Source organism: Cetorhinus maximus, chromosome 11 (genome assembly GCF_964194155.1).
Source record: "Cetorhinus maximus chromosome 11, sCetMax3.hap1.1, whole genome shotgun sequence".
Lineage (NCBI taxonomy): Eukaryota > Metazoa > Chordata > Chondrichthyes > Lamniformes > Cetorhinidae > Cetorhinus > Cetorhinus maximus.
Genome location: NC_135889.1, coordinates 73,376,844 through 73,401,851, shown reverse-complemented (window position 1 = coordinate 73,401,851; position 25,008 = coordinate 73,376,844). Strand labels below are relative to the sequence as shown.

General features: G+C 44.2%; 1 protein-coding gene and 1 long non-coding RNA gene across 2 annotated transcripts in view; one reads left to right on the top strand and one right to left on the bottom strand.

The window, feature by feature from the left end:
• The window catches only part of galnt5 (polypeptide N-acetylgalactosaminyltransferase 5), an 89,643-nt gene extending 72,277 nt beyond the window's left edge, over positions 1 to 17,366 (bottom strand). The window contains exon 1 of the mRNA XM_078552204.1: positions 15,892 to 17,366. Coding sequence (XP_078408330.1) covers positions 15,892 to 17,366 — 1,475 coding nt within the window. The remainder of the gene's footprint in view (positions 1 to 15,891) is intronic.
• A 264-nt stretch (positions 17,367 to 17,630) lies between these two features.
• Positions 17,631 to 24,217, top strand: LOC144686681 (uncharacterized). The gene is made up of 2 exons (XR_013577973.1): positions 17,631 to 17,737; positions 23,922 to 24,217. It is a non-coding gene; the product is annotated as an uncharacterized LOC144686681 (long non-coding RNA).
• The last annotated feature ends 791 nt before the right edge of the window (positions 24,218 to 25,008 follow it).

Sequence of the window (25,008 nt, the reverse complement as noted above, 5' to 3'; positions counted from 1 at the left end):
GGTGGACATGCACACCAAGGTCCCTCTGATCCTCGGTACTTCCCAGGGTCCGACCATTCATTGTGTATTCCCGTGCCTTGTTGTCCTGCCCAAATGCATCACCTCACACTTATCTTGATTAAATTCCACTTGCCACTGATCAGCCCATCTGACCAGCCCATATATTTCCTCCTGTAATCTAAGGCTATCCTCCTCACTATTTACCATCCCACCAATTTTCATGTTATCACAGAATCACACAGTGCAGAAGAGGCCCTTCCACCCATCGAATCTGCAACGACACGTGAAAAACACCTGACCTACCTACCAAATCCCACTGACCTCATCTCCTCTGGAGATCTTCCTCCCACAGCTTCCAACCTGATAGTCGCCCAACCTCGGATGGCCCGCTTCTACCTCCTACCCAAAATCCACAAGCAGAACTGTCCTGGCAGACCGATCGTGTCAGCCTGTTCCTGCCCCACGGAACTCATTTCTCGTTATCTTGACTCCCTTCTTTCTCCCCTTGTCCAGTCCCTTCCCACCTACATCCGTGATTCCTCTGACACCTTACGTCACATCAACAATTTCCAGTTCCCTGGCCCCAACCGCTTCCTCTTCACCATGGATGTCCAATCCCTCTACACCTCCATCCCCCACCAGGATGGTCTGAGGGCCCTTAGCTTCTTCCTTGAACAGAGGCCCCAACAATCCCCATCCACCACTACTCTCCTCCGTCTGGCTGAACTTGTTCTCACACTGAACAATTTCTCCTTTAACTCCTCTCACTTCCTCCAAATAAAAGGTGTGGCTATGGGTACCCGCATGGGCCCCAGCTATGCCTGTCTCTTTATGAAGTATGTGGAACATTCCTTGTTCCAGTCCTACTCCGGTCCGCTCCCACAACTCTTTCCCCGGTACATCGATGATTACTTCGGTGCTGCTTCATGCTCTCGTCGGGACCTGGAAAAATTTATTAATTTTGCTTCCAATCTCCACCCCTCCATCATTTTCACATGGTCCATCTCTGACACTTCTCTTCCCTTCCTTGACCTCTCTGTCTCAATTTCTGATGATAGACTGTCCACCAATATCCATTACAAGCCTACCGACTCCCACAGCTACCTCAACTACAGCTCCTCACACCCAGTTTCCTGTAAGGACTCCATCCCATTCTCTCAGTTTCTTCGCCTCCGTCGCATCTGTTCTGATGATGCTACCTTCAAAAACAGTTCCTCTGACATGTCCTCCTTCTTCTTTAACCGAGGTTTTCCACCCACGGTCGTTGACAGGGCCCTCAACCCTGTCCGGCCCATCTCCCGCGCATCCGCCCTCACGCCTTCTTCTCCCTCCCAGAAACATGATAGGGTCCCCCTTGTCCTCACTTATCACCCCACCAGCCTCCGCATTCAAAGAATCATCCTCCGCCATTTCCGCCAACTCCAGCATGATGCCACCACCAAACACATCTTCCCTTCACCCCCCCTGGCGGCATTCCGTAGGGATCGTTCCCTCCGGGACACCCTGGTCCACTCCTCCATCACCCCCTACTCCTCAACCCCCACCTATGGCACCTCCCCATGCCCACGCAGAAGATGCAACACCTGCCCCTTCACTTCCTCTCTCCTCACCGTTCAAGGGCCCAAACACTCCTTTCAAGTGAAGCAGCATTTCACTTGCATTTCCCCTAACTTAGTCTACTGCATTCGTTGCTCCCAATGCGGTCTCCTCTACATTGGGGAGACCAAATGCAAACTGCGCGACCGCTTTGCAGAACACCTGCAGTCTGTCCGCAAGAAAGACCCAAACCTCCCTGTCGCTTGCCATTTTAACACTCCACCCTGCTCTCTTGCCCACATGTCTGTCCTTGGCTTGCTGCATTGTTCCAGTGAAGCCCAACGCAAACTGGAGGAACAGCACCTCATCTTCCGACTAGGCACTTTACAGCCTTCCGGGCTGAATGTTGAATTCAACAACTTTAGATCTTAAACTCCCTCCCCCCATCCCCACCCCGTTTCTCCCCCCTCCCTTTTGTTTTTTTCAATAATTTATATAGATTTTTCTTTTCCCACCTATTTCCATTATTTTTAAATCTACAACTAATACCTTGTCAGTCTTTCCACCCCACCCCCACTAGAGCTGTACCTTGAGTGTCCTGCCATCCATTCTTAATTAGCACTTTTCTTAGATAATATCACCACCTTCAACACCTCTTTGATCCTTTTGTCTGTGACATCTTTTGATTATCTGCTCCTATCACTGCTTGCTTGTCCCTACAACCACCCCACCCTCAACTTCTCTCCCCCCGCCCCCCACCTTAAACCAGCTTATATTTCACCCCTCTCCTAACTACACTCAGTTCTGTTGAAGGGTCAATGGACTCGAAACGTCAACTCTTTTCTTCTCCACCGATGCTGCCAGACCTGCTGAGTTTTTCCAGGTAATTCTGTTTTTGTACCAAATCCCATTTACCAGCACTTGGCTCATAGCCTTGAATGTTATGACGTACCAAGTGCTCATCCAGGTACTTTTTAAAGGATGTGAGGCAACCCGCCTCCACCACCCTCCCAGGCACTGCATTCCGGACCGTCACCACCCTCTGGGTAAAAAAGTTTTTCCTCACATTCCCCCTAAACCTCCTGCCCCTCACCTTGAACTTATGTCCCCTCATGACTGATCCTTCAACTAAGGGGAACAGCTGCTCCCTATCCGCCCTGTCCATGCCCCTCATGATCTTGTACACCTTGATCAGGTCGCCCCTCAGTCTTCTCTGCTCCAACGAAAACAACCCAAGTCTATCCAACCTCTCTTCATAACTTAAATGTTTTATCCCAGGCAACATCCTGGTGAATCTCCTCTGCACCCCCTCCAGTGCAATCACATCCTTCCTATAATGTGGTGACCAGAACTGCACATACTACTCCAGCTGTGGCTTCACCAAGTTCCAAACAACTGCAACATGATCTCCCTACTTTTGTAATCTATGCCACGATTGATAAAGGCATGTGGCCCATATGCCTTTTTCACCACCCCATTAACTATGCCCCTCCGCCTTCAGAGATCTATGCACACACACGCCAAGGTCACTTTGTTCCTCAGAACTTCCTAGTGTCATGACGTTCATTGAATACTTCCTTGTCAAATTACTCCTTCCAAAGTGTAACACCTCACACTTTACAGGGTTAAATTCCATCTGCCACTTATCTGCCCATTTGACCAACGCGTCTATATCTTCCTTTAGTCCAAGACACTCAACCTCACTGTTAACCACCAGGCCAATCTTTGTGTCATCCGCAAACTTACTAATCCTTCCCCCCACATAGTCATCTATGTCTTTTATATAAATGACGAATAATAGGGGACCCAGCACAGATCCCTGTGGTACGCCATTGGACACAGGCTTCCAGTCACGAAAGCATCCTTCTGTCATCACCCTCTGTTTCCGACAACTAAGCCAATTTTGAATCCACCTTATCAGATTACCCAGTATGCCATGTGCATTTGCCTTCTTTACAAGTCTCCCATGTGGGACCATGTCAAAGGTTTTGCTGAAATCCATAGAAACTACATCAACTGCACTACCCTCATCCACACACCTGGTCACCTCCTCAAAAAATTCAATCAAATTTATTAGGCATGACCTCCCTCTGACAAAGCTATGCTGACTATCCCTGATCAAACCTTGCCTCTGCAGGTGGAAACAGATTCTCTCCTTCAGAATTTTCTCCAATAGTTTCCCTGCCACTGACGTGAGACTCACTGGTCTGTAGTTCCCTGGCTTATCTCTACAACCTTTCTTAAATAGCGGAACAACATTGGCTGTTCTCCAGTCCTCTGGCACCTCCCCCGTGGCCAGAGGGGAATTAAAAATTTGGGTCAGAGCCCCTGCGTTCTTCTCCGTCACCTCCCTCAGCAGTCTGGGACACAAATCATCCGGACCTGGAGATTTGTCCACTTCTAAGCCTGCCAACACATTCAATATCTTGTCACTCCCTATATCAATTTGCTTAAGAACCTCGCAGCCTCTCTCCCATGAACTCGTCCCTACCTTCATCCTCATTCTCTTGGGTGAAGACGGATGTGAAGTATTCGTTCAACAATTTACCGATGTCCTCTGGCTCCACCCATAGATTGCCCCCTTGGTCCCTAATGGGCCCTACTCTTTCCCTGGTTATCCTCTTCCCATTGATATACTTATAGAATATCTTGGGATTTTCCCTACTTTTACCAGCCAGAGCTTTCTCATATCCCCTCTTTGCTCTCCTAATTGCTTTCTTTAAGCTCCACCCTGCACTTTCTGTACTCCACTAATGCCTCCACTGATTTGTTCCCCTTGTACCTGCTAAAAGCCTCTCTTTTTCTTCTCATCGTAACCTGAATATCTCTGGTCATCCATGGTTTTTTGGGCTTGTTACTCCTTCCTATCACCCTAGAGGGAACATGTTGAGCCTGTACCCTCTCCATTTCCTTTTTGAACGCCCACCAACTGCTCTTCTGTCGATTTCCCCACAAGTAGTTGTTCCCAGTCTAATTTGGCCAGATCCTGCCTTATTTTACTAAAATCCACTCTCCCCCAATCCAAAACATTTTTTTGCAACTTGTCGATTTCTTCGTCCATAACATGCTTAAACTGTACCATGTTGTGGTCGCTATCACTAAAATGCTCCCCCACCACCACCTCAGCCACCTGTCTGGCTTCATTCCCCAGAATTAGGTCCAGCACTGCGCCATCCCTTGTTGGACCCTCTACATATTGATCTAAAAAGTTCTCCTGTACACATTTCAAGAAATCCACTCCATCCAAGCCCTTAACAGTATGTCTATCCCAATTAATGTTGGGAAAGTTGAAATCACCTAATATAATTACCCTATTATTATTGTTTTTACACACCTCCACAAATTGTGCACACATTTGCTCCTCAATTTCCCGCTGACTATCTAGGGGTCTATAATAAACACCTAACAATGTGGCTGCCCCTTTTTTATTCCTAAGCTCTACCCACAAAGCTTCATTCGATGCCCCTCCAAGATATCATCTCTCCTTACTGCAGTAACTGACTCCTTAACTAATAATGCAATGCCTCCTCCTCTTTTACCCCTTCCCTTGTCTCGCCTGAAGATTCTATATCCCAGAATGTTGAGATGCTAATCCTGCCCCTTCCTCAACCACGTCTCAGTGTTGGCTACTATATCACAATTCCACGTGTCAATCCTCACCCTTAACTCATCCGTTTTACCTGCAATACTCCTGGCATTAAAGTAGAGGCCATTCAGCTTTGCCTTACTCCCTTGAAACTTAATGCAGCTGTACTCTCTCTGACTTGATTGTTTTATTGTATTATGATGTGTCCCTATTCTGCTAACATTCTGTGTCCCCTCCCCCTGCCGAATTAGTTTAAACTCCTCCCAACAGCACTAGCAAACCCGCCTGCAAGGATGTTAGTCCTGCTCTGGTTCAGATGTAGACCGTCCCGCTTCCCCAGAAATGGTCCCAGTGATCCAGGAATCTAAAACCCTCCCTCCTGCACCAACTCTTAAGCCACGTATTCATCTGCGCTATTCTCTTATTTCTGTGCTCACTAGCATGTGGCACTGGGAGTAATCCAGAGATTACAACCCAAGAGGTCCTGCCTTTTAGTCTACTGCCTAACTCCCTGAATTCTTGATGCAAGACCTCATCCCTCTTTCTGCCTATGTCATTGGTACCAACATGTACCATGACCTCTGCCTTATCACCCTCCCCCTTCAGGATGCCCTGCAGCCGTTCAGTGACATCCCGGACCCTGGCACCGGTGGGCAACACACCATCCTGGAATCACGTTGACGGCCACAGTAGCGCCTATCTGTTCCCCTGACTATAGAATCCCCTATTACTATTGCTCTTCCTCCCCTCCTGTACAGTCAGGCTGTTTGTGGTGCCAGACGCTTGGCCCTGTCTGCACTCCCTGGAGGAATCAGCGCCCTCATCAGCCTTCAAAATGGAATACCGATTTGCGAGCAGGACCCCAGGGGACTCCTGAACTACCTGCCTGTTTCTCTTGGACTGCCTGGTGGTCACCCATTCCCTTCCTTCCTCAAGTCCCTTTGGCTGTGGTGTGACCACCTCTCTAAATTTGCTATCCATGATACTCTCAGACTCACGGATGCTCCACAGAGTCCCCAGCCGCCGTTCCAGCTCTGAAGCCCGAGCTTCCAGGAGCTGCAGCTGGACACACTTCCTGCACACACGCTGATCCTGGGTACTGGAAATGCTCCCAGCTTCCCACATGGAGCACACCACGACTTTGAGCTCTCCTGCCATGACTTATCCCTTTAAATTAAACCTTTTAAATCAATTACTTTAGGGCCCTTCTTTCCTGATCCTCGTTACTACAGAATATACAAACTATAAACCACAAAAAGACCTTAAACTATAAGCGATAAAAGTTGTAAATACTTACCCGACCTTACCCACTACTTACCAGTCATTCCTCTCCCTTGTAGCCTCTACTGCTGCAGCAGGGCAAGACCACTCTCTAAAGATTTAAGATGTTGGATAGCAAAGAAAAACCTCTTCCCCTCTGCACCAAATTGCCAATACCCACACTCACTCTGGCTGTGTCTCACTCAGGATGAGGTCTCTCCCCTGCTCGTGTGCAAGCACACTGATCCGCAAACTTACTAATCAACCCTCCTACATTCATCTTTTTCATCTAATACATCAATATATCTTATTCCGTTCTCCTGTATATGTTAATCTAGCTTTTCACCAAATGCATCTGTGACATTCACATCAACTACTCCTTACAGTAGCACATTCAACATTCTCACCACTCTCTGGGTAAAGACCATTTCTCATGAATTGCCCATTGGATTTAATATTAACCAACTTATAGGTATGGCCCCTGGTTCTGGTCTCCTACACAAGTGAAATATCTTCTCCATATCTACCTTTCAAACTCTTTCATAATCTTAAAGGCTTCTATCAGATCACCCCTCAGTCTTCACTTTTCTAGAGAAAAGAACCCCAGTCTGTTCAACCTTTCTTGAAACTAGAACTGAGAGGTAATACCTATCAATCTACTAAACCTTATTTGCACCTTCTCCAGTGCCTCTGTATTCTATTTCTAATGCGGAAATTAAAACCATTCAGAGTACTCTAAGTGTGGTCTAACCAAGATTAGATAAAATAAAAGCAAAATACTGCGGATGCTGGAAATCTGAAACAAAAACAGAAAACCTGCTGGAAAAACTCAGCAGGTCTAACAGCATTTGTGGAGAGAAAAATAGAGTTAACGTTTTGAGTCCGTATGACTCTTCTTCAGAGCTAAAGAGAAGTAAAAATGTGATGAAATTTATACTGCTTAAGTGGGGTGAAACTGGATAGAAGGCCAGCGATAGGTGGGGGCAAAGGAGAGGCTGACAAAGACAACATGAACAAAAGGACAAAGGAAGTGTTAATGGTAGTGGTAAGGACTAAATGAGGTGATGATTGTGGCATTAAGATAAGAAAGCAGAATGTGATAATAGCAGGACAAGGGTAAGCACTCTGAAAAGAACAACATGAACAAGTGACAGGTGGCCCTAGTGGAGGTGGGGTGGGGGGAAGGGGCAGTGGTGGGGAAAAAAGATCGAAATCAGGTTAAAAGGTAGGGATAAAACAATGAACAAATTCATAAAAATGAAAATAAATAAAAATAAGTGGATAAAAAATAAAAATTAATACTGAAAAAAGGGATAAAAAAGGGGTGGGGATAGAGGAGAGAGCTCATGGTCTGAAGTTGTTGAACTCAATGTTAAGTCCTGAAGATGAGGTGCTGTTCCTCCAGTTTACGTTGGTCTTCACTGGAACATTGCAGCAGGCCAAGGATGGACATGTGGGCATGACAGCAGGATGGTGTGTTGAAATGGCAAGTGACAGGAAGGTCTGGGTCATGCTTGCGGACAGACCAAAGGTGTTATGCAAAGCGGTCACCCAGTCTGTATTTGGTCTCTCCAATGTAGAGGAGACCGCATTGGGAGCAGCAAATGCAGTAGATTATATAAAAGTTTAACATAACATTTCAATTCTATCCCTCTAGAAATGAACCCCAGTGCTTTGTTTGCATTATCTTAAAAAATTGTCTTATTAACCTGTGTTAATAAACCTACTTTTTGTGATTTACATATCTGTACCTCCAGATCCCTTTGTTCCTCTGCCTCTTTTAGACATTTATTTTCCAATGAGTATGTGGACTCATACTGCTTCACACTTATCTACAGTGAAGTTCATTTGCCAATTATATGCCTATCCTGCAAGTTAAGGGCAGTCTTCCTCTGTGTTAACTACACCAACAATTTGGTGTCACCCACAAATTTTAAAACCGTATTCAGATTCACAAGTCCAAATTGTTTATAAAAATGGCAAACAACAGTGATCCCAGCAACAATCCTTATGGAGCACCATTTCCCTCCTTTTGCCAGTCTGATTAACTGTGTTTAACTCCTATTCTGTCTGCTATAGCCACTTGCTATTTATTCTGCAACTTTCTCCCCTGAATCCACATGTTCTAACCTCTGTCATGCCTTTTGCAAAATCAAATATATTGGGCCAGAATTTTTGCACAGTTGTGGAGACTCCATGGACCTTTAAAAATGGTGGACAGGATCCGGGTTCAGAATTTCAATTTTCACAAGTAGGGGAAAGGGTGCAGAGTGTGACTCACACATGAGAGAAATCCAAACTCAGCAGGGCCATATGAACTCAAGTGTTGAGTTGTATTTTTGCTGTAGCAAGGGCCTTCACCCGTAGTGTGGGATTCACAAATTTATGGAGAAGACGTAAATGCTCCTGAAGGGCGGAGAAAGTCTGTAGAACTGTCAAGCCGTGAAGTTATTTAAATCCCCAGCCCTTTAAAATTAATAAGAAAAGCCTATGTCAGTGAAAATTGAAAAAAAAATCAAGTCTAGCAGTTACAAAAGCTGTTGTTGACACCACTGTAAGGGCTGTCATTATTAATGCTTGGGTGCTTTCAACAACCTCAATTATCCCAGCAAGGGGGTTGTAAGTTCACAGCTTGACAGCTCAAAGAGGTTATTAAATGATTAGCTGCTTTTGATGTGGGATTATGAATACAAGTCTGTGTTTTTATAGTGGATTAAGTACTTGAGGAGTTTTTAAAGTTTTGAATGGGCTTTCATGAATGGGAATGTTTTTATACTCTTATAAAGGTTGCAATAGATATTTAGACCTATTTTAATCTCAACATGGCCCCTAATGTCTGCCCATGGCAGATATTGGGTGAGTTGGCATGGTGCAAGGGAAACATATGAGTGGGGAGGCATGGGATGGCATTAATTTGGCATGTGGGCTACAAGCAGCCTTGGGGGTGAGTGGGGGCATGGGTTAGCATTAAGTTGGAATGGGGCTATAAGGAGCCATGGAGCTGAGTGGGAAAACGTTGGCATTAAATTGGCATAGGGAGCATGAGTTGGCATGGATGGGGCAAGGGGAGTGGGATGACAGTTAGTGATGGGATGTGAGGACTAGAAGGCCTAATATTTAACAAAACAACTGGGACAAAGTCCCAGAGAATGAGGTGGGCCTTTTAAGCAGCCCTTCTCAGCACTTGGCAGCCTTTGTGGCTGCCTCTGGTCTGCATCTGAGGGTGGTAAGCCCAACTCCTTCCCACACCCATGTCCCAAGAGCGAAAATCGGGTCTGATGATGTATTTTTTCCTGAGACGGGTGCAACAAGCCAGGAAATTTCCCATCTCATGCTATCCGCCTCAGGAATGAAAATCTAACCCATCATGTCTATTGCATTGCCATTATCTACCCTTTCAGTTATGTGAATAAATGGTCTCTGGCATCAACCCTGAATGGCCTAATTTTAATTTTACATCCCCTTGTTCTTGCCTCCCCACCAGAGGAAATAGTTTTCCTCTACCTGCCCTATCAAATTATTTATTGATCTTAAATACCTCAATTAGACCACCCTTAATGTTCTATATCCAAGGGAACACATGCCTAATCTATGCAGCCAATCCCTCTATCCTTTTAGGCCTAATATCATTGTTAAATCTGTGTTCTCCCTCCTCTAAGGCCAATATATATTTCCTGAGCTGCGGTGCAAGAAGGGCAGTTCTTTCAATCGCATGGGGCCAGAATTTGCTATCAAAATAAGTGATGCTAATTGTGTTCACCATTATTTATGTGCAAACGGTACAGCAACTTCAGGCAAGGGACTGAGGCATAGCTAAACTCAAATATCCAAAAGTTGCTGTTGCGGTTGTGCCACTCCATTTCTCAAAAATGTCATCTCACCATTGAAACTATTGACTGCCAGGAAGTTGAGGTGTTTACACAGTAGTTACAAACTAACTCACAACAGAATTTAAATCTTGCCCTTTTCAACCTAACTACCTTTTAAACAATATGGTATGTTAATTACTACCAAATAATCTCTCTGGCACTGAAAACAATCTATTATAAATGTGGGGACTCATGGTTTCTGGTTTTAATTGTTGGAGATGGTAAAATTTAAAAATTTATTTTTATGTACATTTCCTTTCCATTGCACTCTCTTTCTTACTCCAATGTTTCTGTCCCTCTCTGTATTTATCTTTCTGTACCTGAATTGGTATTGCATTCACCCACTCTAATTTGACACTTCCTTCTCAGTCCTTGCGCAGTTAATTTTGCAATCCTTCAATCAGACTGATGGAGGTGGTAGATAATTGCTTGTGCTGCTGACTAAGGTCCTACATGCCCTGCTTCACTCTTTGTGCCCTTATCAGCTCTCACGTTCAGAAACTTGCCACACAAAAATTTAAAAACCTAACATGCAATGGCAAGTTTAATGAACAGTGGATAGGATTAGATGATCTGCTACAGAAAATTATGGGTCACTATGTTGTATACCATCCAATGGAGTTGTACTGCATACTTATAGACTAAACCAGAAGCAATACCCATCCTAGTCATGAACCCAACTACTACATTAGATTAGACGTGCTGAATGAGCTGACTTCATTTTACTGTCCTTAGATCATACAAAAGGGTAGGAGTGGGCCATTCGCCCATTGACCCAGCTTCTCCACTCAATAGAATTATGGCTGATCTGATTATGACTTTAACATCACTTTTCTGCCTGACCCCCCCCTTAACTCACTTGTCAATCAAAAATCTGTCTAACTCAGCCTTGAATACATTCAATGACCCAGCCTCCACTGCTCGCTGTGGAAGATAATTCCAAAGACTAACGACCTTCAGAGCAGAAGTTCCTCCTCATCTCCATCCTGAATGGGAGACCACTTATTTTTAAACAGTGCCCCTAGTTCTAAAAACTGTACCATCATGAAGATTGTGCATTTTTTTGGTAACACACTCCTACTCTGGTTAAATTCTCAGCAGTTCAGGCCCATACAAGGAAAAGGCCTTGACTGCATTGTACAGGAATGGGATTGTCATCAGCATAGCTGTGAAACTTTGATCCAATTCAGTGACTTATATTCCAGTCATAAAACTGACCATTACTGGGTGCCACCTGTTGAATAGAAAACATACATGTTGCTGTTTAGATGTAAATTAATGGCATACCTTGGATTTAATCTGTGAAAGTTTGTACACAATACTAGCAAGAGATACTAGTTCTGAGTTGCAAGTCTATTAAAATAAAAAGAGTCATGGTCCAGACAATATCCAAATGTGGGGGAGATTCCTTTTCACTTTGAGACAGGATCTTGCATGCTATTTCTGACTTTACTATTTGTTGGTTTGCTTATGGTTTACGTATCTAATTTATTGTGTATCTAATACTTTACACATATACCAATAATGCCAATTATATACCAATTATGTCAGGAATTTATGTTAAAGAGAACATAAACCAAACTGAAGTACCTGAAATGATATTAACGGAGCAATAATACTATGGCAGATGAATTCCTGGAATGTGTATGAGATGGTTTTTTAGACCAGTATGTCGAGGAACCAACTAGGGAACAGGCTATCCTAGATTTGGTAATATGCAATGAGAAGGGGTTAATTAATAATCTTGTTGTGCGGGGTCCTTTAAGGAACAGTGACCATAACACGACAGAATTCTTCATTAGGATGGAAAGTGAAGTAGTCTGATCGGAAACTAGAGTCCTAAGCCTAAACAAAGGAAACTACAAATGTGTGAGGCGTGACTTGGCTAAGATAAATTAGGGAACTTCATTAAAAGGCATGACAGTGGGTAGGCAATGACTAATATTTAAGGAACAAATGTATGCATTGCAATAGTTCAACATTCCTTTCTGTCGCAAAAGGACAACAGGAAAAGCAACCCAACCATGGCTAACAGAAGAAATTAAAGATAGTATTAGATCCAAAGAGGAGTCATATAAAGATGCTAGAAAAAGTAGCAAGCCTGAGGATTGGGAGCAGTTTAGAATTCAGCAAAGGAGAACCAAGAGATTGGTTAAGAGGGGAAAAATAGAGTATGAGTAAACTTGCAAGAAACATCAAAGCGGACAATAAAAGCTTCTATAAGCATGTAAAATGCAAAAAGATTAGTGAAGACAAATGTAGGTCCCTTACAGTCCAAAATGAAAGAATTTATAATAGAGAACAAGGAAATGGCAGAGCAATTACACAACTACTTTAGTTTTGTCTTCACGGAGGAAGACACAAACAACTTCCCAGAAATGCTAGAGAACCAAGGATCTAGTGAGAAGGGGAAATTGAAGTAAATTAATATTACTCAAAAAAGAGTGCTGGAGAAATGAATGGGTCTGAAAGCCGATAAATCCTCAGGGCCTGATAATCTGTATCCCAGAGTACTAAAGGAGATGGCCATGGAAATAGTGGATGCGTTGGTTGTCATCTTCCAAAATTCTGTACATTCTGGAACAGTCCCAGCAGATTTGAAGGGGGGGGGTAAATGTAACCCAACTATTTAAAAAAGGGAGGGAGAAAACAGTGAATTACAGACCGGTTAGCCTAACATCAGTAGTAGGAAAAATGGTGGAGTCTATTATAAAGGATGTGATAACAGGACACTTAGAAAATATCAACGGGATTAGACAAAATCAACATGGATTTATGAAAGGGAAATCATGTTTGACAAGCCTACTGGAGCTTTCTGAGGACGTAGCTAGCAGAATAGATTAGGGAGAACCAGTGGATGTGGTGTATTTGGATTTTCAGAAAGCTTGTGATAAAGTCCCACATAAGAGGTTAAAAAAGTAAAACACATGGAATGGGATTAATATATTGGTATGGATTGAGAATTGGGTAGCAGACAGAGGGTTGCAGACAGGCAGAGAGTAGGAATAAATGGGTCTTCTTCACAGTGGCAGGCGGTGGCTAGTAGTTTCTTTTTTTTAATTCATTCATGAGACGTGAGCTTCACTGGGTGGGCCAGCATTTATTGCCCATCCCTAGTTGCCCTTGAGAAGGTGGTGATGAGCTGCCTTCTTGAACCGCTATAGTCCATGTGGTGTAGGTACACCCACAGTGCTGTTAGAAAGGGAGTTCCAGGATTTTGACCCAGCGACAGTGAAGGAACAGCGATATATTTCCAAGTCAGGATGGTGAGTGGCTTGCAGGGGAACTTCCAGGTGGTGGTGTTCCCATGTATCTGCTGCCCTTGTCCTTCTAGGTGGTAGTGGTTGTGGGTTTGGAAGGTGCTGTCTAAGGAGCCTTGGTGAATTCTTACAGTGCATTTTGTAGATGGTACACACTGCTGCTACTGTGCGTGGCGGTGGAGGGAGTAAATGTTTGTGGGTGTGGTGCCAATCAAACGGGCTGCTTTGTCTTGGATGGTGTCAAGCTTCTTGAGTGTTGTTGAAGCTACACTCATCCAGGCAATGGGGAGTATTCCATCACACTCCTGACTTGTGCCTTGTAGATGGTGGACAGGCTTTGGAGAGTCAGGAGGCGAGTTACTCGTCACAGGATTCCTAGCCTCTGACCTGCTCTTGTAGCCACGGTATTTATATGGCTAGGCCAGTTCAGTTTCGGGTCAATGGTAACCTTGGGATGTTGATAGTGGAGGATTCAGTGATGGTAACGCCATTGAACATCAATGTGCAATGGTTAGATTCTCTCTTGTTGGAGATGGTCATTGCCTGGCACTTGTGTGGTGCAAATGTTACTTGCCACTTGTCAGCACAAGCCTGGATATTGTCTAGGTCTTGCTGCATTTGGACATGAACTGCTTCAGTATTTGAGGAGTTGTGAATGATGCTGAATATTATGCAATCATCAACGAACATCCCCACTTCTGATCTTATAATGCAAGGAAGGTCATTGATGAAGCACCTGAAGATGGCTGGGCCTAGGACACTACCCTGAGGAACTCCTGCAGTGATGTTCTGGAGCTGAGATGACTGACCTCCAACAACCAAAAACATCTTCCTTTATGCTAGGTACAACTCCAACCAATGGAGAGTTTTCCCCCGATTCTCATTGACTCCAGTTTTGCTAGGGTTCCTTGATGCCACACTCGGTCAAATGCGGCCTTGATATCAAGGGCAGTCACTCTCACCTCACCTTGGGCGTTGAGCTCTTTTGTCCATGTCTGAACCAAAGCTGTAATGAGGTCAGGAGCTGAGTGGCCCTGGCAGAACCCAAACTGGGCAACAGTGAATAGGTTATTGTTAAGCAAATGCTGCTTGATAAGACTGTTGATGACCCCTTCCATTGCTTTACTCAAGATCAAGAATAGACTGATGGGGCAGTAATCGGTCAGGTTGGATTTGTCCTGCTTTTTGTCTACAGGACATACCTGGGCAATTTTCCACATAGCCAGGTAAATGCCAATGTTGTAGCAGTACTGGGACAGCTTGGCTAGGGGCATGGCAAGTTCTGGAGCATCGCAGGGATCAGTGCTTGGGCCCCAACTATTCACAATATGCATCAATGATTTGGATGAGGGAACCAAATGTAATATTTCCAAGTTTGCTAACGACACAAAACTTGGTGGGAATGTGTGCGATGAGGAGGGTGTACTGAATACAACATTCGTCTCCTTATTTAAGGAAGGATGTAAATGCTTTAGAAGCAGGTCAGAGAAGGTTTAGTAAACTAATACCAGGGATGGGCAGGTTGTCTTATGAGGAAACAGAACAGGCTAGGCGTGCATCCACTGGATTTTAGAAGAATAAGAGGCGACTTGATTGAAACATATAAATCCTAAGGGGTCTTGACAGGGTGGATGTGGAGAGGATGTTTCCACTTGTCGAGAATCTAGAACTAGGGGTCACTGTTTAAAAATAAGGGGTCACCCATTTAAGACAGAGATGAGAAGAATTTTTTCTCTCAGAGGGTAGTGTCTTTGGAACTCTCTTCCTTAAAAGGCAATGGAAACAGGGTCTTTAAATGTTTTCAAGGCAGAGGTAGATAGATTCTTGATAAACAAGGGGTGAAAAGTTATCAGGGGTAGGCAGAGGTTAAAATCAGATCAGCCATGAACTTACTGAATGGTGGAGCAGGCTCGAAGGGCCGAGTAGCCTACTCCTGCTCCTAATTTGTACGTTTGTATGTACTATAAATTTCAATTATTGTTTTCAGTTAAATAATCATTACCATATATTGCAGTGGATTGAAATATTTCTAGCATTTGAAAATACTTTTACGCTTTGAATTCCTCCCCACCACCTCAAGCTGATGAGTTTACATGCAGAAATGTTCTAACAAAAATTGTAACAGAAGCTATACAAATCTCAGAAAAAATACTTGATTTGCAATAGGTCAATATAAATTTAGGATGATTTAAGAGTATAGAAAATGATAGTTACAGCAACAAGATTCTAGAAATAAAGCAATAAGTAACAAAACTAATGTGAGTGATATAGACCATGAGCTACATACCTACCAAAATATATATAAATTGACAGAGAAACAACTGAGATTATATATTTAGGAAATTATGCACGAGTAGACAGCAGTACTTTGCAATCTCACCCTTCAGGTCTGGTATCCGGGATAGCCCTGTCCAGTGGGATCATGTTACTAAGATATACGTTGAAATGTCCCTCATTCCATTTTTCCTTTGCTAATTTTTCATGTTCCTTTGGCACAACTGCCTGCTGCCCAAATTGACCAATGGCTTCAGGATCACGAGGTGATATAGTCATGTCAATATCTAAAACCTTGTGTACTCCTACAATAGAATCTAAATTAAAAACTGGATGATTTAAAATGTTGCCGGCTCGCTGTAGATCACGTGTTTCATCGATGTTAGGAGTTAATTTAACCCCAATGTCTTTCGAAAAGCGCTTTCCCTCAATGACATATGTCTGATTTTTAAATTCTACATTGTTTATTGCTGATTTGTTCGTTCCAAAGACAATCTGTGTTTTTGTGGCATTGTTTAAACCACTTGAAACTGTCTTTTTAAGTTCAGATTGTTTTAACGCATCTTTTATATCAGTAATATTGACAGATTCATTTTTTGTTCCATTCCATACTTTAAGTCCGGTAGATGTTTTCCCACCGGATTGCTTTACTGTCTCATTGACCACTACCGCCTCAATATTTGGATCGACTGTCTTGAGAGATGAATTAATTTGGCTCCATTCTTCCAGCGCGGTTTTTTCGGAGTTCGCTACCGCTTCAGGCGGTCGGGAGACTCGGAAAAGCTGGGAATCAGGAGCGGCCGCTCCCGTGCGATTGCTCTCGGGCTTCACCTCTGCCGCTCTCGCGCTTTGCTGCCACTTTTCTTTGGCCAACCTGCCACGTTCGGGCTGGGGCTGGGGCTGAAGCTGCGACTCTCGTCCAGCGGGAGCCACCCGCTTGGCCGTGACCACGTTCCCCCCGCTCAGGGGCTGCAGGGGTTTGCGGGGAATAGGCCTGTGACCCTCGGGCACCTTTCCCGGCAGTAGGGCGGGGTGAGGAGCCAGGTCTCCCAGCCGGAAGCGGGGCCGCCAGGCGGGAGTCCGGACACCGCCGCCGTGTCGATCGGGCTGGGGAGCCGTTGGCCGATTCCGGAATGTTCCAGGGGGCGGGGGGAGGCTGCGGCCGTTGGCCGGGGGGCGCGTGCGGCCGTTGGCCGGGGGGCGCGTGCCCGCTGCCGCGCGACGTTTCGCCAACTTCCCCTCAATTTGCCGCCTGTCGGCCGCCTGCAGCCCGCCGGCAGCGGGGTCACCGGCCCGGGCTGAGTGGTTTCCATGGAGAGTCCGCCGCCCCGCGTCCCCGGCAAACCCGACAAGGTCTCCGGCCCTTTTCCTGAACATCTTGTGCAGCTCCTGGTCTTGCAGCACCTTCGCCCTGAGCCGCTCCAGCCGCACCAGTTCCTCTTTGGAAACTCTACTGTTGATCTCGGTGAAGGAAAACCGCAGCGCTGCCATGTCAAAGATCAGCCAGATAATCGAGGCGCCAAAAATAATGGCCAGGATCCTGCCGCTGCCTCGAAACAGTTTTCTCATTTTATTTAGCATTTATTGCCTTGATTTTGAGTAAGGGGTGACCCCTTACTACTCGTCCTTCCACACAATGTGGAGATGCCCCTTTCTCCTCTTCCCTCTCTGTGCCTTTCACACTCGGTCCCTGCCTGCCTGCGTGGCATTTCAACAACTGGCTTCCCAGGAGCGATCCAACTGCAGCGCAGTGATAGTTTGGAAAGTGTGCAAATACACACCAGCATACCTAAGCATCTTCAAACAGAACAGATATTTACAACCACTTAACTCGTAAAGTGAATGTTCCAACCATTGTTCCTCCTTTTAAGGTGCACTACAGAAAGTCCACGTGGCTAAGTTTATTCTGCTTGCTGGGAACACAGAACGATCATCAATGAAACTCAAAAATTGTAAATTATATCCCAACTTTGTGCGTCATTGGAGTGAACGTATTCGTTCCCTCTAACACTGTTTCTATCCTTAGTTGTATATGGTCAACGAAACGTCGGAAAAACTTCGAAATGCAGAGAAATACGAACTGGTTTATTAAGTCGTAGTTTCTTTAGTTTGAGCTCACGACATTTTGTGTAATTGCTACCTTCTCAAAGTTTTATCAAACGTTTAGTGGATTAAGAAGCAGAACGTCCCTCCACGTATTTGAAAAAGATGTTAATTAATTTAGAGACGCGAGCGGAAGGGAATCAAGAACTATTGAGTTCATTATTTTATTCTTCACCACTAGATTACAAAGGTTTAAATTGGTACAGTGAGTGGGGTGAGAGGAGGCATTAATTTAATTCAAAAATAATTAAGACAAAACTCATTAGTTACTTAAGATACAATAAGGACACAGGGCAGGTAATGTGCTACAACTACAGGATGTGGGAGCTCCTGGAGGCTAGTGAGATCCAGGGCAAACACATCTGCAGTGAGGGGCTGCAGCTTGAGGAGCAAATTTGGCTCAGACTAATTAAACTGAAGGCCAAGCTATGGCCACTGCAACAGGTCAGGAAGTGGAAATGTTACCTAGACACTTTATTCCAGGAGGCAATCACACATAGGGTCTTCCGTTTTTTGGTCAGTGGTCAGGACAGGAAAGTGTAACTGCAAATGAGGCAGGCAAAGGGATCGAGAAGGTAGAAATTGAGGTGCCTCAGACCTTGTAATTGTCCAACAGGTTTGAGGTGCTTGCAACCTATACAAAAGAGAGTGAGGACCGTAGGGTGGATGATCAAACTGGCCATGGCACAGGAAGCCATCGGGGGGAGCTAACAGGAATGTAGTGTTAGTAGGGGACAGTATAATGGGGGGGATAGACACAGTTCTCTGTAGCCAAGAGCAGGATTCCAGATGGCTGTGTTGTCTGCCTGGTGCCTGGGTTCAGGATATCTGCTCTGGGCTGGACAGGAAGGATCCAGTGGTTGTGGTCCACATAGGTAGTACTAAGAAGGACATTCTGCTTAAGGAGTATGAACAGCTAGGGGCTAAATTAAAAATCAGAATCTCAAAAAAGATAATAATCTCTGGATTATTACCTGAGCTGTGAGTAAATTGGTGTAAGCTAAATAAGATGAGTGTTAAACGCATGGCTCAAAGATTGATGCGGGAGAAATAGGTTTCGATTCCTGGTGCACTGACATCAGTATTGAGTAAAGTGGGAGCTGTACCATTGGGATGCCTCACCTCAACCATGCTGGTACCAGTGTTTTGGCGAGTTCTAGAGTTAGGGCAGTAGAGGGCTTTAAACTAAAGCCCTCTCTGGGATGAGGAAAGATGCGATAAACTAAAGAAAGAGGAGAAGATAAGAGAGCAGGATAGCAATGAGGGAAACGGTTATCAGAGTGTACCAGCAGTTAAGGCTAGAGATTGCGAAAATAATGAAAATTAAAGCCACTTCATCTGAATGCATGCAACATTCACAGCAAGGTAGATGAATTGATGACACAAATAAAAGTAAACAGATATAACCTAATTGTCACTGCAGAGACATGGTTGCAGGGTGACCAAGGTGGGAACTAGAAGTTCAAGGGTATTCAGCCTTTATAAAGGCTAAGGAAAATGGATGAAGAGGTGGCCTCGCACTGTTAAAAGGATAAGATCAGTATATTCGTGACAAGAGGATGTTAGATCAGAAGATCAAGATGTGGAATCTGTTTGGGTGGAACTAAGAAACAGCAAAGGGCAGCAAATTTTGGTAGGAGTTGTTAATAGGCCACCAGATAGTAGTGGTAATGTAGGGCATGGTATCAATCAGGAAATTAGAGGTACATGCAACAAGGGTAACAGTGTTCATGGGGGATTAAAATCTACATAGACTGGGTAAAGTTAATTAGTGCTAATGCTGAGGAGCACAAATTTTTGGAATGTATACGTGATGGTTTTCTTAGAACAGTATGTTTAGGAACCAGCCAGAGAACAGGCTATCTTAAATCTAAACAAAGGAAACAACAAAGGTACGAGGGGCAAGTTGGCTGAGGTAGATTGGGGAACAACGTTAAAGAAGTGTAATGGTAGACAGGCAATGGCTTGCATTTAAAGAGTTAACATGGTTTACAACAAATTTACATTCCTTTAACGCACAAAAAGCCAACAAAAAAAGGTGATCCAACCACGGCTAACAAGAGAGTTAAAGATTCTATTAGATCAAAGGAAGATGCAAAAAGGTTGCCAAAAGTAAATTTGAGGATTGAGCATTTTAAAATTCAGCAAAGGAGAACCAAGAAATTAAAGAGAAAATAGAATATGAAAGTAAACCAGCAGGGAACATAAAAACGCTTCTATGGGTGTGTAAAAGGGAGAAGGCTAGTAAAGACCATAAGACATAGGAGCAGAAATTAGGCCATTCGGCCCATCAAGTGCTCCGCCATTCAATCATGGCTGATAAGTTTCTCAACCCCATTCTCCCGACTTCTCCCAATAACCTTTGATCCCCTTACCAATCAAGAACCTATCTATCTCGGTCTTAAATACACTCAATGACTGGGCCTCCACAGCCTTCTATGGCAATAAATTCCATAGATTCACCACTCTCTGACTAAAGAAGTTTCTCCTCATCTCTGTTCCACAAGGTCTTCCCTTTACTTTGAGGCTGTGCCCTTGGGTCCAAGTCTCTCCTACTAATGGAAACATCTTCTCCACGTCCACTCTATCCAGGCCTTTCAGTATTCTGTAAGTTTCAATCAGATCGCCCCTCATTCTTCTAAACTCCATTGAGTATAGACCCAGAGTCTTCAAACGTTCCTCATATGTTAAGCCTTTCATTCCTGGGATCGTTCTCGTGAACCTCCTCTGGACTCTCTCCAGGACCAGAACATCCTTCCTGAGATACGGGGCCCAAAATTGCTCACAATATTCTAAATGTGGTCTGACCAGAGCCTTATAAAGCCTCAGCAGCACATCCCTGCTTTTATATTCTAGTCCTCTCGAAATAAATGCCAACATTGCATTTGCCTTCCTAACTACCGACAACCTGCAAGTTAACCTTAAGAGAATCCTGGACTAGGACTCCCAAGTTCCTTTGCACTCCAGATTTCTGAATTCTCTCCCCATTTAGAAAATAGTCTATGCCTCTATTCTTCCTACCAAAGTGCATGACCTCACACTTACCCACGTTGTATTCCATCTGCCACTTCTTTGCCCATTCTCCTAACCTGTCCAAATCCTTCTGCAACCTCCCCGCCTCCTCAATACTACCTGTCCCTCCAACTATCTTTGTATCATCTGCAAACTTAGCCAGGATGCCCTCAGTTCCTTCATCTAGATCATTAATGTATAAAGTGAAAAGTTATGGTCCCAACACTGACCCCTGCGGAACTCCACTAGTCACCGGCCACCATCCTGAGAAGGACCCCCTTATCCCCACTCTCTGCCTCCTGCCAGACAGCCAATCTTCTATCCATGCTAGTACCTTGCCTCTAACACCATGGACTCTTATCTTACTGAGCAGCCTCCTGTGCAGCAACTTGTCAAAGGCCTTCTGGAAGTCCAAGTAGATAACATCCATTGACTCTCCTTTGTCTAACCTACTTGTTACCTCCTCAAAGAATTCTAACAGATTTGTCAGGCGTGACCTCCCCTTGATGAAACCATGCTGACTTTGCCCTATTTTATCATGCACTTCCAAGTATTCTGAAATCTCATCCTTAATAATGGACTCTAAAATCTTACCAATGACCGAGGTCAGGCTAATCGGCCTGTAGTTTCCTGTCTTTTGCCTCACTCCCTTCTTACACAGGGGGGTTACATTAGCGATTTTCAAGTCCTCTGGGACCCTCCCTGATACGAGTGATTCCTGAAAGATCACCACTAACACCTCCACTATCTCTTCAGCTATCTCCTTCAGAACTCTGGGGTGTAATCCATCTGGTCCAGGTGATTTATCCACCTTCAGACCTTTCAGTTTTCCTAGCATCTTCCCCTTGGTAATGGCCACCATACTCACCTCTGCCCCCTGACTCTCTTGAACTTTGGGGATGTTACTCGTGTCTTCCACCGTGAAGACTGACGCAAAGTACCTATTCAGTTCCTCCACCATTTCTTTGTTCCCCACTACTACTTCTCCAGCGTCATTTTCCAGTGGCCCAATGTCCACTTTTGCCTCTCTCTTACCCTTTATATATCTATAAAAACTCTTGCAATCTTCTTTTATATTACTGGCTAGTTTACCCTCATATTTAACCTTCTCCCTCCTTATTTCTTTTTTAGTTGTCCTCTGTTGGTCTTTGTAGGCTTCCCTAGCCCCTGGTTTCCCACTGTTCTTCGCCGCATTGTATGCTTTCTCTTTATCTTTTATGCTGTCCCTGACTTCCCTTGTCAGCCATGTTGCCTCGTCCTCCCTTTAGTATGCTGCTTCTTCCTAGGGATGAATTTTTGCTGTGTCTCCCAAATTACTCCCAGAAACTCCTGCCATTGCTGTCCCACTGTCTTTCCTGCTAGGCTTATCTCCCAGTCAATTCTGGCCAGCTCCTCCCTCATGCCTCTGTAGTTGCCTTTATTCAACTGTAATACCGTTACATCTGATTCCAGCCTTTTCCTCTCAAATTGCAGGGTAAATTCTATCATATTATGGTCACTTCCTCCTAAGGGTTCCTTCACCTTAAGCTCCCTTATCAAATCTGTCTCATATCACATCACCAAATCTAGAATTGCCTGTTCCCTAGTGGGCTCCACCACAAGCTGCTCCAAAAAGCCATCTCGTAGACATTCCACAAATTCTTTTTCTTGGGATCCACTACCAACCTGATTTTCCCAGTCTACCTGCATATTGAAATCCCCCATGATCACTGTAACCTTGCCTTTCTTACATGCCTTTTCTATCTCCTGGTGTATCTTGTGCCCCACATCCTGACTACTGTTCGGAGGCCTGTACATAACTCCCATTATGGTTTTTTTACCTTTGCGGTTCCTCAACTCTACCCACACAGATTCTACATCATCTGACCCTACGTCATTTCTTGCTATTGATTTAAATTCATTTCTTACTAACAAAGCAGCCCCACCCCCTCTGCCAACCTGCCTATCTTTTCGATAGAATGTATATCCTTGGATATTTAGCTCCCAGTCCTGATCCCCTTGCAGCCATGTCTCCGTGATGCCCACCACATCATACCTGCCAATTTCAATCTGCGCCACAAGCTCATTTACCTTATTTCATATACTGCGTGCATTCAGATACAACACCTTCAGTCCTGTATTTCCCGTCCCCTTTCTCATTGTCGTCCCTTTATCTGATGTGCTTGAAGTTAGATTCCTAGCCCTTTCCAAACACTCTGTCCTATTTTGTGTTCTGGAGACTTTAATAGCTTTTCCTGGGCTCTCCTTTCTTTTCAGTTTTTTCATAATTTTCCATGAAGTTGAATCCAACCCCCACCCCACATGCTAACCTGCTGCTTTGTTTCCCATTAGTCATACTTCTTGGAGTTTTACCCTTCCCTCCGGCCCCCCACTTTCTAGTTTAAAGTCCTGTTGACCGCCCTATTTACCCTTTTCGCTAAAACATTGGTCCCAGATCGGTTAAGGTGGAGACCGTCCCAACGATACAGATCCCTCCTGTTCCAGTACTGATGCCAGTGCCCCACGAAATGGAACCCCTCTTTCCCGCACCACTCCTTTAGCCACGTGTTTACTTCCCTTATTCTCGCTTCCCTATGCCAATTTGCACGTGGCTTGGGTAGTAATCCGGAGATTATAACCCTTAAGGACCTGTTCTTTAATTTAGTTCCTAGTTCTTGATAATCCCCAAACAGGTCCTCTTTCCTAGTCATACCTATATTATTTGTCCCGAAGTGGACGACAACAACTGGATCCTCCCCCTCCCTCTCCAATATCCTTTCAAGCCGGTCAGAGATGTCCCTCACCCTGGCACCGGGCAGGCAACATACCATGCGGGACAAATGATTAGCCATGATCTAGCTGAATGGTGGATGAAGCTCAAGGGGCCGAATGGCCTACTCCTACATTCCTATGTGCAATTGCAGTCTGGGGTGTAAAATGGTTGTTCAAGGATCCAGTGTCAGTATTCAATGCCAAATGTAGCTATCGGCAGCACAATTAAGTGCGTAGTAAATCTTCCTTTTCTCTGCCTCATCCTCTAAGAACACTGCACTGCTGTGGTACTTTTACATTTTCCCATCAGCCACATAGTAGCGTCCGAGTGACATTGTAAAATTAGGCAGTTTTTTTTCCCCAACTCTGTACCAATGCGCACCAGGAAATGGAGCGAGACTGCTGAAATTCATTTCACCAGGTACCAGACAGAGGAAACTTTCATGCTATCATTCTGGATTGGATTTAAATCCATGTCTGAACAATTAAACGGCATTTTGTTATTGACAGTTGATTCAGTTGGTGCTGGTGATGCAGGTTTTATTTTATTAAAAGGTTCAGCCTACGCTCAGTTGGTATCACTCTTGCCTCTGTCAGAAGGTGATGGATCCAAGAACTACTCCAAAATCTTCAGCACATTGTCCAAGTTAATACTTCATTGCAGTACTGAAGGAACACTGCACTGTTGGAAGTGTTATCTTTCAAATGAAACAATAAACATCTGCCCTCTTAGGCAAATGTAAAAGATCCCATGAAACTTTGAAGAGCAGGAGCGATCCCCTGGTCAATATTTATTCCTCAACTATAATCACTAACAAATTTTTTGGCCATTTCCACATTGTCATTCTTGGGCCCTTGTGTTTTCTACATTTTCTACAACAGTGACTACAGTCTTAAAAGTACTTTATTGGATGTAAATCGTTTAGGATGACCTCAAGTTGTGAGAGGTGTTATATAAATGCAATTCCTTAGGTCACTGACATGTAATTATTTTTTTCAAAAAACTGACAAGGCCTTCAGTGAAGCGTTTGATGTGATTTAGGTCAGTGTGTTAATATATCTGGAAATCAGAGCCTGTTTGGCAAACATTTTTTCATCAAGGCATTTCCATTAACATATATATTGAAAGGATAGGATAGATAATAGAAAAGGAATAACAAAATGCTAAAAAATAAAGCACAACTCAGCACACCCATTAAAATACTAAACATGTAATAAAATGCCTAAAGATTAAATAAGCAATCTAATACAGAATTCCAGAAGCTTCTTAGAAGTTTTTCCATTATATTTTCTCACCCTGCTGTGAGGCACCAGTGGCATCTTCCATTTTTCCTGCTCTGTTCACAAACTTCTTTCA